Source organism: Mercenaria mercenaria, chromosome 12 (genome assembly GCF_021730395.1).
Source record: "Mercenaria mercenaria strain notata chromosome 12, MADL_Memer_1, whole genome shotgun sequence".
Lineage (NCBI taxonomy): Eukaryota > Metazoa > Mollusca > Bivalvia > Venerida > Veneridae > Mercenaria > Mercenaria mercenaria.
In genome coordinates, this window is record NC_069372.1 from 19096599 (window position 1) to 19111159 (window position 14561).

General features: G+C 34.7%; 1 protein-coding gene across 1 annotated transcript; it reads left to right on the forward strand.

The window, feature by feature from the left end:
• The first annotated feature begins 7144 nt into the window (after positions 1-7144).
• On the forward strand, positions 7145-11334 carry LOC123534524 (uncharacterized). The gene is made up of 2 exons (XM_045316810.2): positions 7145-8028; positions 10263-11334. Exons 1-2 carry the CDS (start codon positions 7215-7217, stop codon positions 10538-10540), a joined length of 1092 nt encoding a protein of 363 aa, XP_045172745.2. The 5' UTR covers positions 7145-7214; the 3' UTR covers positions 10541-11334.
• Positions 11335-14561: the final 3227 nt, after the last annotated feature.

A 14561-nucleotide genomic window follows, 5' to 3' on the forward strand; every position in this document is an offset into this window, starting at 1 on the left:
TCTCTCTCTCTATCATTCTTTCTTTTTTCTTTCTGAATCTCTCTTCTCGACTTTAATCTTTCCACTGCGCGGCGACGAATCTGTCCATGTAATTTATAGTCTATCACTATCACTTGTTCTTTTACTGGCGTGTCAGTTGTTCATGTCATTTCTGCTTGTTCAGCGCTCAAATGGTTCTGATTTGCTTTACACTCTGATGCTACCAGAGCATATCGTTTACTTCTAAATCTGTGCAGTTGCCTTCATGAACCGCTGCAATTGGGTTAAAGTCGCCAACTCTAAAAATATATAAGGCAGTTATATAATATATTGTTGCAACACGAAAATGCATATCGGCTAATATATCATTAGAGAGCTTTCTAAGGTTGGTTTTAAATAGCACAACCATTTCAAAAGTAAGTCATTATATCATATATGTAAAATATATCGTCTAGATTATTAAATATTTTATTTTAATTTTATTAACCAGATTACTCCAGGTTTTCTGTTCCAGCTTCACGTGTTATAAATATGAACACAACTAAATTTCTATTTAAACAAATATATTCGAAACAGAATCATTGACTGTTAAAAATAACTTACACACAATAACGTCGCTGATTTTCCATTTCCAAATGACACTTGCTATCGTACGTGTGTCCGTCCGTGGCGCAAACAAGAGTTGAATCGATATCGGTCTCGTTGTCACAGTCAAATTTCTTATCACAGTCAACGTCAAGGAACATACGCTTGCTTGGAAGGCACATGCATCCTGGCAAAGCAAAATTCATTTTATTGAAAATATGAGGCAAGTGTTGTCAAGCATATTAACGTAGACCTATGTTTGAGATAAAGACTGCATGTGTAAAGTAGATTCATGCAAGGAGACAAGTTTGACTATGTACGATTAAACATTGCATCGCGAAGTAATTCAAACATCAAATCGTTGTATATATTTGACAATATGTAGAAATCATTAATTACTTGACATTAAAACAACACAAAATTAAAACTTTGTTTACAAGATGAAAAATAAAATGAAGCTATAAACCATGTATAAATATTTTGCAATGTCTGTGACGTATGTTGGTATTAAAATTATTTTTGTTCTTACCTGCAATTAGAACAAAAGCAGCTCCATATATTATACACAACTTTTCCATTTTTAAAATATTGCTTTGTATAGGTAAGAATTGTGAAAATAGTATATATTCCTTTTTTGAAATCTATATATGCGTATAGTTAATAGTTTACTTCAATAGTCGGTGACAATAATTTTAGTTTTGAATCGTATCTAAATTGGTAGGCCATTTTATCTAGGAGAACGGTTCCAAAAACGGCAGATGCTTTATCGATTGACGTCACATTTACATCATTACCTTCGTCAATGACCCCATAAGGTACACTTTAATGACGGACATGACCCACCTCAGTGTGGAAAGCCTGGGAATATATAAGTTGGTCATCCAGGGTTTTAGGACAAAGATCAATCTCATTTTATTAATACAGTTACCTTAAAGAAATTAGGGAAGTGTCATATAACTGGATGAAATTTTGTCATAACATAAAGTATTATCTTTGCAAATCAGTAGCGACATATCTTATGTCGTGCATGATTTTTATTAATGTATATTATTATGCATAATTATGACAGACATTGGTGTCATGGCAAATATTTTAATATTTTATTGGGCAGGTTTGACATTTCTATATAAATACTTACACTACCGTCAATTTAATACCAGTTTCATATCAAGGAGGTACGAGTACTAAACATCTTTTAAAAAATCCGCTTTTCTGTTTACAAAGCTCCAATGGGATCTGCCATGCTCTACGAACGCAGTCTCTCCAAAGCGGTCCCTCACAGTAGTGTTTGTATAGATATGTAAATATTTGTCAGTTTTACAAAAATGAAACAAGTACACAGGAACACAGTAGGGCACCGCCTTTGAACGGTCGGTGACAAAAACGCCATAAGGTAAATCCGTAACGTATGCAGTGGTAACTAAAGGCAACGGATAAGGGATATTGCTCACTCTAATTTGGCATCGTTATCATATCTAATTCTTCACTTTTCAATTGGTTTTGTTGATTTTTTAACAATATACCGACAGAATTATATGCCATATGGCGACGTTCCAGCTCTTCATGGCGGACCAAAACACCAGATGTCCTTTGGAGGATTGCATTTCAGACATGGACAGGCATCTGTGTAGAACGATCGGATGCTGGATCATGCCTTCCTAACAAGAAAGAATTATACACACCAAGCGAGATTTTGATCCCACAGCGGTGAGGGGCAATTATCATTTCTTATTTCATCAGTCTTACAACTCATACTAGAACGAAATAGGCTTTGATATCATCCCCATGTTTGAAACTTGCACTGAATTTCAGAACCAGTCTGTGCAGTTAATATTCGACTACCACGTGCTTAAAAACCATTTTAATCTTTTGTACAGCAAAACGATCTTAATAGATCCTTGTCTATTTTAAAATTATATTGCTTAAGTTTTTTCTTTCTTGACGTTCAAATACTTAACAGGGCATTGGGTTGGCATATAAAATGCCAGCGAATGACAAAACCCATATTTTTAAGACCAGAAACTAATGTGTTATATTTATGGTTGTGGGACCCGAAGGTTCGGTTCTCTTTAAATCGGTTGACGTGTGCTCTCTTTAGTCTTATAACCTCATTGACGTCAATGCAAGACCTATATTTCTAAACTAGAGCATACGACTACTTGGTCTTTATCTTGAACCAAGTGTCTAATTTTAAATAATGAAGCACTAATGCGTCTGTCCTGTTACATATGTTTATGGTCTCTGAAATAATACAGAAAAGTGTTAAAGGGTTTCTAGGTCTCCCTGGTCACCGGTGACCAAAAGAAAACTTAACGAATTCTATATCCTAACGCACTTTTATACGATGTGGGGCTTGTCTGCTGAATGTATTATATTGTATTATATTACTGTTATTATTTTTGAGCCATGTACCTTAAAAGAATAACAGACACTACAAAGTTAAGCAATGGGAAAGTAATGACTTTCATAAAATCGCATCTATCTCAAGTTTTAAGATTATGTTTAACAAATTATGATGATGCATAGACAATTTAACAGCATCTGACAGTATCTGATATAAAATTTTACCATTTCTTATAAACATCCCGAGCAGACATTTTGACAACCTGTTCCGTTTTCAAACTTACAACAGGGCGGAAAGAATTATTTGTAGCTCATTTTCACATGCAAAACAGGCGGCATGTTTTATGAACTATGTCAGGATTAAAATATGTTTTGCTTGCAAATGCATTTAATTGACAAACATTTTATATTTTCAAGAGTCAAAATACAATATGTTTTTATATACATGAGCCAATGGATCCAACTGCACTATTTTCGGCTCCATTTTTATAGCTTAAACACGTACAGAGCGACAGGAACGACGAATTTTTACAGGACATCATATTTTAATCTGCAAATAAGTGTTAAGTAGACAAATATTAATTGTACACAACTACAAAAGAAAGAGAAATGGGGCAGGGGACGCTTTTGTTCGTACAGCCGTTCAAAATTGTGACATGCATATTTCACAAAGTATTTGACCTTGAGACATTGAATTGTGATTCAGCATATAAAGTAATCCGCCTGTGGTTTTATTTGGTATTTCTCCCAGAAAGACCACAGTTACGGTCATTAATTTAGTCAAAAACGTGCATAAACGGCCTAAAAGTTTGTGTTATTCAGTATGTGACGTTGTACGTCTACAGAGCGTTTTGTTTGGGATTTACCCCTCCCCTGTATTTTTCTTAATCCGAATGAGAATCTAAAAACCCTTAAGTATTTACTTTGGTTTCAACATGTGTGCATTTATATACAATTGATGTAATATTTAAAGACTTTAGGCATGCATCTTCAAAATATTCCAGTTCCATTGCAAATTGTCAACACTTGCACCATTCACAAAAGCAAATATAATGTATGTTAAAATTCAATTTTTTAACGAATGTAGCGTCCTCGATTAGAAGTTATGCTTTTAATGGCTTTGGACTGACACGAGGGTAGGTTAATACGTGACTTTTCTGGTATTTTTTCAGATATAACGTTTTATAAATATATATTCGCTAAAATCATCAATTTATCATATTCCGTATAACTAACACTAAAGGGAATAAAACATCAAGTTTTGGTTTACTGCATCTTATACACCATGAAATTCCTTGCTTCACGGAACCACGTCACAGCTTAAATTTTTTATTTCAAATAGATGAACTTTTTGTACAGTGCATATAAGGGTTTTAATTAATATGGACACACAAATGGTTTTAATCGTCCTTTTAAATATACATTAATAATGAGACATTGAATTTGATAGAAAACTGTTCCGCTTCACAAAACACCAGGACAATATGTTATACGCATGTTATGATTATACCCGTCAATATATCCGTTTCTTTTTTTAGAAGTAAATTACGATGTTCTATATTTAAACTTATTTACACTTCTTATCTTAATTTGTTCACCATTTGCGTAATAAATGCAGAACATTTAACTAGAGTGTATTCCGACCAAACATCTCTGGATTCGACATGTCGTGTTTTTCTCTTGTTTTCTTCTTTTTTTATTGTTAGTCAATGCTTCAAAAATCAAATACAACAAAACCGCTTTACATGGCATAACACGCCCGTTTGGGAGTAAAACCGGACAAGGCAGTATAAACACGGCCGGAACATACAAAGTGCAATTGCCATAAGAATCACTGATGCAAATTCATTTATTTTTAGACTTTAAGGGGTGTCATTCTTTACACATTTACTTTTATGAACTGGTGATAGAAAAAAATGACTTATCAAGTTTTCTCACAATGAGAAATTTTATTTTGGCAACTAGTCTTGTTGGTTTTAAATTCATTCTCATTTCATGTAGCTAAAAGAATAACTTATGCCACTAACTCAAAATCAACACGGTTACGTAGTCTGATAACCGTATCGTGTATACTTAGTTTAGTTAAGTTTATTGAATAAAGCTGGACCTCTTAGAGGCATCTGTCACATAAACAATAATACAACGAACACACATTTCTGACAATAACATATGAAATGATATGTTGAAATACACAATGAAATCCACAGAATAAAATGATACCAAATGTAGTCAAGAATGTAATATGACTACATACCATACATAAAGCGTAAGCCAATTAATTAAACGATATCATAAGTTTTTGCAGAATATTGCAAGTTTTAACAATGTGTTTCTATCTGTGCTATTCATTAACATAGAAAATTTAGTAGAGTTATGATGTAAAGTATTACAGTAATTTGACATTGCATCTAATGCCGTTTGTATTTCTTCGGCCGACACAGCAAAAATTACTGTGCCATCAGCATTAAGAGAATGTATAACTTAAAGTACATTTCAGCATCAGAGCCACTCAACGTATCATTCACAATGTTAGACAGCATATGCAAACCACTAAAATGTTGTGAAAGAAAATGATTTAAATCATTCAAAAATAAAGAAAACAATACGGGTGAAGAGTTTCGCCCTGACGAACACCTGCATGACTAGTAAAAAATTCGGACATCTTACTAAAAGAGTTTACTTTGACAAAAGATTGAGCTTGGAAATACATTTACCATCAACATTTTTACTAAGTAGTTTCTGCCAAAGTGCAGTTCTATTGATGCTATCGAACGCTTTTCTATAACCGATAAATGAATAATATAACCTTTTACCTTTTGACAAATATAAATCAATCAACATTTTCAGAGAAAATATATGATCGGTGGTACTATATTTTTTTCCTTAAACCAGCTTGTTCTTCACAAAGGATATTATTGCTTTCTAAAAAGCTATTGAGTCTAGAGTTAAGTACATTTGTAAAAAGTTTATATTACCCTTATTCTTATATATATATATATCTTTCTGAGTATGTTGACAGACAGACCGACAACTATTTCTTATTGAGCGGAGCGTAATAACAAAGTTTCCATAAAATGATGACTTCAACTGCAATTCTTATATGATAAATTTATTAAACGAACTGAACGAAACGAGTTAAAAAAAGTCAATGTGGAATGACACATTACCACATGTTTCCGAAACATCGAAACATTTCTTCACAGACAACGTCATTTCGATCAACGTCTTCTCTACTTGAAACAACGTTAACGATAACGTATCACTTGGGGTTACTCCGTATATGCAGCAAATACAACGTGTACGTTTTTATCGGATACTTGTGAAGTTTCTAGCTAAAATACATGTATATGGTTTTTGCCTCCATATGTTATCCGCCACTTCAGTTCTTGTTGATGTTTTCTTCATTTTTTCTTTTTCTTCGGAAGAGCAATAGTTTGCATTTACATCGCTTCTGGTACATGTTTCGTAATAAGACTGCAAACAAAGTTTACAAAATTGGAAATAACATCAAGTCTTTCGCTTAAACAGCTAATTCAAAATCTGTCTCGAAGAAATTGCTAAGTCCTGTCATAATTCCTTCTTCAATCCAGTTAGGTCAAATTCGAAATACTTCGATACCGATTATGACGAAGTAAATATGAAATCCCACCTCATGATTTCGAAGTAGGAAATTACACATTGCAAATATAGAACTAAATAAAACTATAGCGAAACGCTTTTCAAATTCCGATTGTCGTGATTACATGTTCATGTTTATTAAGCTACAGCAATTCATTATGCACCAATAATACCTATTTAATAAGTCAAATTCCGGTTATCTCAAAATATAGCTTACTATTCCTTGGAATTTGAGATACCGTGTTTCAACTGTAATAGTAGGCAGATCTTCAAAATGAAAATGCAAGACTTCTTATACTGTTATGTCGTTAAACTATTGAGTATGTTGATTATGGTAATTGATTAACATTTCTCTATCATCGGTTATAATATACTAGCATCTCATGTTGTTAGGCATATGTAAATTGGGTGTGTGCGCGTGTCCATGTGTGCTTGAAAAGGTTCTTAACACTTGCTTTTACCATTAACATGTTTTTCGCAAATAATTGACTTTGTCTGAAGAAATGTACAATAAACACGAACACTTTAAGGCAAACAGTTAAAATATCTCTTATTCAAATATTATGTCTTGGTTATAGATATAACTTTTGTTTAGCAGTTTACTAGAATCAATTACCAACCCGAGTTGTTACCTGCATGAAAAAGAAAGTTGAGTACTGTAATTGTCTTTGCTGCTTGTGTGACTGAAAATGTCGTTTGGTGCTGGTGCAGCCATATTTAACAGTTGTAATAAGCCGGGATCTATCGTGGAATTTACAAATTATCTTAGGATTAATCCGAATGAGTATAATGCGTTAATGTGGCGGGCAAAGGCCTACGGTATAGTTGGCCAACCTCAAAACGCGTTACGTGATGTAGAGCACGCTATATCAGTGAGCAGCGGTATCAAGAAAGAAATCGCCTTATGTAACAAGGTTTTGTACACCACGGGAAGCATTGAGGAGTTGGGTGTATGTGCAAGCAGGGCTGTTGATAGGTACCCAAACGAATGGACCGCTTGGAATCAACTTGGATCATATTACTCGAATAAAGGAGACGAAGAGACAGCCCGTCGTTGTTGGGTGAAAAGTTTGGATCTTGCGACAAAGTACAACGAGACGCGAGATCCGGAAATCTGTTGGGTTAATTACTCGATTGGAAATTACGACATGGAGAGGGGAGATGTTGGCTCTGCTAAGAGATATTACAAAGCTGCAGTCGAATCAAGCCCAACACATACTGTATCACACATTGGGTTATGTCGATGCAACATTTGTCAGGGTATGTTACAGGAAGCTAGAGGGAACTTTCAGACTGCAGAATCGCTTAATCCAAATCTTGCGTCTGCGACATTTCAAACAGGCAACTTCGACGAGTACCGTTCAAGGCTATTGCAGAATGCAAGTAGTAGACGTCCGTCATCATCTGCGTCACGGTTGGCCGGTGGAAGAGATAGTGGCGGAGCAGCTGGTGGGACTGGCGGCGGATCGGGTGGAGGAGGAAACGGCAGTGATGATGACGATGGTAATAAAATTAAGTTATTAGTTGTTGCAGATGATGAGGTTTCTAATGTAAATGAATTTAACATAGCCCAATGCTTTAAACGCTGATAGTTTTGTTTCTTTTAATTTTAAGAATATCTTAATAGGGTTAAACTAGAGATTGTGGGAGAAGTGAAGCGTTTTACCACAGTAAGCTCCTGCTTTTGCCCATTATGTTCTCTGTAAAGCATTTAAACTCCTGTTTATATCGTCTCCCTGTTAAATGATGAATGAATTGCTGTGAAACATACAGCTGAACAGTTCCAGATCGCGGCGTATCTGTATCACATCTGACGAACTATTGCCTAGATAAACCTTTATCAAAATAATATTATCTATATTATCATAACGCAACCGAGTAAAATGATAGCAGCCTCGGTTTGACTGTTCACAAGAGATAATGCACACCTCATTGAACATGAATATACCAAGATCTCAAAGGACTTTGAAATAAAACAAAACCGTAAGTTCAAATACGTTGATCTAAGGCCACATGCCTTGATTTCCTTATATTTCGTACATAATAAAATGAAATTTTAGCCTAATATAGTCTTCAATAAAAAAAAACTCGGATATTAACAAAAGTATTATTCCTCGTGAAAGTCAAGTATAATATGACGTCACTTCATTTTTTACCCATATAAATGTAATTCATATCACTTTAAAGCAATCTTACTGCTTGATTTTATTTAGCTTAAAATTATGCAAATAGTCACGTGACAAATACTTGAACGTGAGTACTTTACAGTTATAAAGACATAATTGAGAATATATATAATCATATGAAAATCGTACATGGAAAAGTGAATCTAAACAGTATCGGCAAGTTTTATTTGCATTCAAAACGCATTATGTTTATTGAATACTTTAACATTTCGTTTTTATTACTTCAACAAAAGGGTGTAATTTGAACGTGCAAAGTCTAAGAGGTAAATCAGTTTTTGAAAAATATCAGTTAAGGTAATTCTGCACATTCGGATCAAAAAATTTTCTACGATGTAGAATTTTAGTAAACCCTGATTTTTCAAAAAAATCAGAATATACTTAGAAATTTCAGCAAATAAAAACGATACAGTCGTATGCTTGATTTTCTGCTAAACTAATTTGAAAAATTAGGACCTCACGCAAGTTTTGTAATGGGAGTCTATGGGAAAATCACTTTTTTTAAATTTTCGCGAATAGAATTTTTTCTACAGTGTAGATTTTAATGAAACTTCTCACAGTCTTTAAAAAAACGTATGGCCTATAATATGGTGAAATAAAATGTATAGGTCCATGTGCTTGTTTTTGAGATATTTGCCCATGATTAAAGTGATCCTGACATTTTAAGCTAACTTTAAGCCACTATTTGAATCATTTAACGTCTCACATGTTTTAATATTATATTTTAACTTAAGAAAGATAGTAAAATTGCCATTGTTATAAATTTACTCACGGGTTGCCATTAGTTCATAAAATGATTCACCTTAACTTTCATATTTTGAAATATTATTGTATATCAGACCGAGGTGAATATGATACCGTTTTTTGATTTATGCTATTGTTGTATGTTTGAGTGCGTGCACAATTGACAAGTTATTACACAGCTATAATACAAAATCTCTTCCCGAATTAGTGTGTTTTCATAACTTTATCTGCAAACTTAGTATAGGTTTAAAAGCATAGATAAATAACAATACAAAGTGTGGTTTAAACGCAGTTTATTACCCCTAATGCTGCGCATACTGCTGCATTCACGCTATCAAATGTTTAGACATTAAACACAATGTCTTGGCCTATTATATGTCATGCCCGCCCGCTTAGCTTAGTAGGTAAGGGCGTTGGTCTACGGATCGCGGGGTCGCGAGTTCGATCCTCGGGCGGGGCGTATGTTCTCCGTGACTATTTGATAAACGACATTGTGTCTGAAATCATTAGTCCTCCACCTCTGATAATTCATGTGGGGAAGTTGGCAGTTACTTGCGGAGAACAGGTTTGTACTGGTACAGAATCCAGGAACACTGGTTAGGTTAACTGCCCGCCGTTACATGACTGAAATACTGTTGAAAAACGGCGTTAAACCCAAAACAAACAAACAAACCTATTATATCTCACTGTCAATTCGTAACTAGATACTCTTCATTTTTTCATGCAAATCATGTATAATTACCATTATGCAAATACAAGGATACTTGTGATCATTTTTTTTTTATTTTAACCAACTATTTCTTTCTTTAGATGTTAGCGCAGTGTGGAAGCAACTGCAGAAGGAATCCCCATGTATAAAGATGTATGGAAAACACAAATATGTCCAGTCTAAATGTGGAAAGTACTGGTACAGCAGAGATACTGCCAGGCACGGTGGAGCACAGTTCAAGAGATATGAAGATACACGTAGTACGCTGGTATTCAAAGATTCTGTAGATGCTAACTTGAGACCATTAACAGGAAAGCACGAGTCGCGTAGTGGTACCACCATCAGAAAGTCCGATATGATTGGCGTAAAAGGAAAATAGGGTTTGAATACTCAGATTTTAAGTTAGATATATAAGACTGATTCTTTATATCTTAACATTTGGGCAAATGTGTACGAAATTTGTAAGTAAATGTGTAAATACGTTTTTGTCTAATCTTCATTGATTTTATATATGCAATTTGACTATACATGTACACGGACTTCCAATATATTAATGCATATCTCAACTAGGGAACCATGGTAGACCTCTGGTATGCGAGAATGGTTGCCCGCCCGCTTAGCTAAATAGGAAGAGCGCAGATCTACGGATCGCGGGGTCGTGAGTTCGATCCTCGTGTGAGGCGTATGTTCTCTTGACGATTTGATAAAAGACGTTGTGTCCCCCACCTCTGATTCATTTGGGGAGTTTACTGCCTGCCGTTGCATAACTGAAAAGCTGTTGAAAAATGGCGTTAAACCCAGAACAAACAAAAATACATGTATGACATGATTTATGCCGTATCTATTGGCGAAAATATTCATGGAAGAAAGCAACATATGGAAATTAAAAATATGCCTTCAAGCGATCATTTTACTAAATTACAATGCCTTAAACAGAACGTATTTACTTCATGTAGTTAATATTATTGTTACGTATACAGTTTCTACTCATCAAATAATTGTTCTTACATGTATAACTGTACTTGAAAATTTAAATAATTCTAATAATGGCTTCTTTTATTTGTTATTTCTTTACCTGTATAAATATGACATTAAAAATTAAAATGCGTTCTAAAGCATATGATTTATTGTTATCTTATGCAGATTCAAAATAAAACTCTAATTGCCATTCGTTGTGTTGTTCAGCTTTTTTTTGTTGTGCATGTACAAAATATAACATATCCAAAGGTTAAATCTCACGCCATTCCAGCACCTTCATAAATGGAAAGCATTGTTCCATACCTTTTTACGATAATAAAACGCACAAAAAGATTAATCAAGCCTTTTTCGAAGAGAAAAGGAAACATGAATATGGCCTGCGTCTTATCGTTCATCCATTCTGCCGTCTGTCCGTTCGTCACACTTTATTGGCAGTTTATATACATCATGTAGTAACAGATTAAGTACCTATGGATCGGACACCAGAGACACACTCTGTCTAGATGTAAAACCTTTGCGTGAAGGGAGAATGCGCCATGATGCAAGGTACGTGCAAGTGATGGAAAAAGCACCATTAGAATTCCAATGTTTAGATAGCAGTAAAAATGACATGATTCGTTGCCGACGTTTAGGTGGAATGCGACTGAGTTAAAGGTATAGGTTTCCGTTTCGACAGTTTGATAAATACAGAATTCGGAATACTTGCAATTTAAGTTGAATTAAAAGGCCTCACCAAATTCAAAAGTGGTTCAGCGGATTTTGCTTTTTTTTCAGACTGAACACACACAAATTACTTTTTTCATTTTATTTATTTATCTTTTTTTTTTTTGCTTTGGGTCGCAGCATTTAAACTTCCAAAAAGAAATAATATCTGGTCATGTTATTTGACTTTAATCACAGCAAAAGCCTACAATGTACACACATCGACTATTTATAAATGTATCATATATGATTGCAAATAGTTACTGTCCCTCACGCAGTAAGAACTTATTAGCCCTACCAAAATATCGGACTGATACCATTGATATGATAACTACAGATTGCATTAATCTAAAATAAATTTGTAAGCGGAAACGAGTCCAAATTTAAGCATGTCATTTTTCAGTTTGTGTTTTCTTCCTGCCATAATATGCCCAAAAAACTGATGTACCTCAATACATTGCACATCAATCTAACTAGTCTTTACATGTGTTATAAGGTATGTTTTCATAATGCAACCACAAAAAGATGGCGTACCAAATCATATGTAAGAGTCCGCAGGTCTAGCAAAAGTAGTCCAAATATAATTAGTGCTAAACTTTTTATACGCCCGTTTGAAAAACGGGACGTATTATAGGAACGCCTCTGGTGGGTGGGCGGTCGGATGCACGAGCGGCGTTCACAGACTTTGTCCAGAGCATATCTTCTTCATGCATGGAGGGATTTTGATGAAACTTGGCACAATTGTTCACCATCATGAGACGGAGTGTCACGCGCAAGAATCAGGTCCCTAGGTCTAAGGTCAAGGCCACACTTAGAGGTCAAAGGATACAAGAATGAAAACTTTGTCCGGAGCATTTCTTCTTCATGCATGGGGGGATTTTGATATAACTTGGCACAAATGTTCACCACCATGAGACAGAATGTCATGCACAAGAACCAGGTCCCTAGGTCTAAGGTCAATGTCACATTTAGAGGCCAAAGGTCAGATACAAGAATTACTTTGTCCGGAGCATTTCTTCTTCATGCAAAGAGGGAATTCGATGTAACTTGGCACAATTGTACACCATCATGAGACGGAATGTCATGCGCAGATCCCTTCTTTGTAATTACTTCTCTTTGTTGTTACTATAAATAGCTTATATTGTAACTTTTTCATTACTAGTCGTAGGGAAAAATCGAGACCACTTTTCTGAAGTACAACATGTATGTTACATCCAATTTTCAGGTGTATTTTGACCTGTCTCTACCTTGTAAGGATTTTGTGTGGGCTTAGGGCTTAGATTTCTTTTTCTTTCTTTTTTGTTTGTTCTTTTTTGCTTTTTGTTTAAGTTTAACTCCCTTAGTTGTTACTATAAATAACATATATTGTAACTTTTTATAATTGACCGTAGGGAAAAACCAAGACCACTTTTCTGTGGTACAACATAGATGTTACTTTCAAATTTTAGATGTATTTTAAGGTATCACTACTTGTTAAGGAGTTTTTTTGTGGATTTAGAAAAACAAAAGAATTACAATAACTACTACACAACCACAGAATTAAAATTCCATTTGCAAATACAGGTGCTAGTGTAAAGAAATTTGCTATGACGGGCGTATATTGTGACATTCTGGCACTCTTGTTTTCCTTTCCTATAGTGCTTTTTCTCAATAGCAACGTGTTTTCTTTTACTCTACTGCGTTTCAGTATGTATGTGTAGCATTCCATCGAAATCGGCATGTTCCTATCGCATGCTAGGTAGTATGGCGGCGTAGGAATTTTATGTCTGAAAAAGGAGTAAATTCAGCGGGTTGTATTTAACGAACTGTAGTTTTCTTTTATAAAAGTTAGTTAACACCCCTTTTTCTTTTTCTAAAGTAGCGATATAGTTCTTTATAAGAATATAAGTCTTTGAAAATCTGATATGCTAGAAAATGTTGAAAACCGTTACAAAGTTAGTAGATTTTATATGAAATAAAGTACAGCCGGATTTAGTGGTGTTAAGCCTAGATTGAACTTTTGTGTACAACTTCATCTTCTTCTACGATAATGGCCTCGTTCAATTACTGATACATTTTGGCCATCCGGGGAGGTTGGGGTTAAAAAGTGAAAGACTATCAGGTTTCCGAAGCTACTCAGTCCACCTAGTACTCCCTGACAGTTGGTGATAAAAAGGTGCAAAACCTAACACCTAATAGCCCTAAATGTAAAACAAGTACATACATAATCTGTTGTACAGGAATTTAAGAGAAGTATTAGTAGGGTTAAAAACAGGCTAAAAGTATATATAGTAATTATGGTTGGAACATCGATGCAGCCAGTGCTGATTTGAATCCGAAGATTGTTTTGGCACTGACTTCACGAAATGGTAAGATGATCCACTCTACCACAGTTCTTGGGAAGAATAAGTATTTGTAGTAGTCAACTGTGGTAGAAGGTTATTTGCAGAGCTAAGTGATGGTAGTGTATAGATTGTCTTGAGACTGGAACGAGATATTGTTTAGGATCGACATTGAACAAGATTATGAACCATCTTATAAAATAAACCCAACCTACTATATATCCTTCTGTATTGGAGGGAATTCCAATTTAAATTTGTTAGGACATTTGTGACTGTGCCGAGGTCTTGCTATAAGTATTTACTACAAATCTCGCAGCTTGCCTCTGAATGTTTTCTAATTTATCTATACCTTTATGATGATAAGGATCCCAAACACTGGAACAATACTCAAAAGTTGGT

What these genes read in the sequence shown, in the direction of transcription:
- LOC123534524 (XM_045316810.2), top strand. Translation starts at nt 7,215, where the DNA reads ATGTCGTTTGGTGCTGGTGCAGCCATATTTAACAGTTGTAATAAGCCG. An exon ending in CGGCAGTGATGATGACGATG is followed by an intron (nt 8,029 to 10,262) that starts GTAATAAAATTA and finishes TTCTTTCTTTAG; the next exon opens with ATGTTAGCGCAGTGTGGAAG.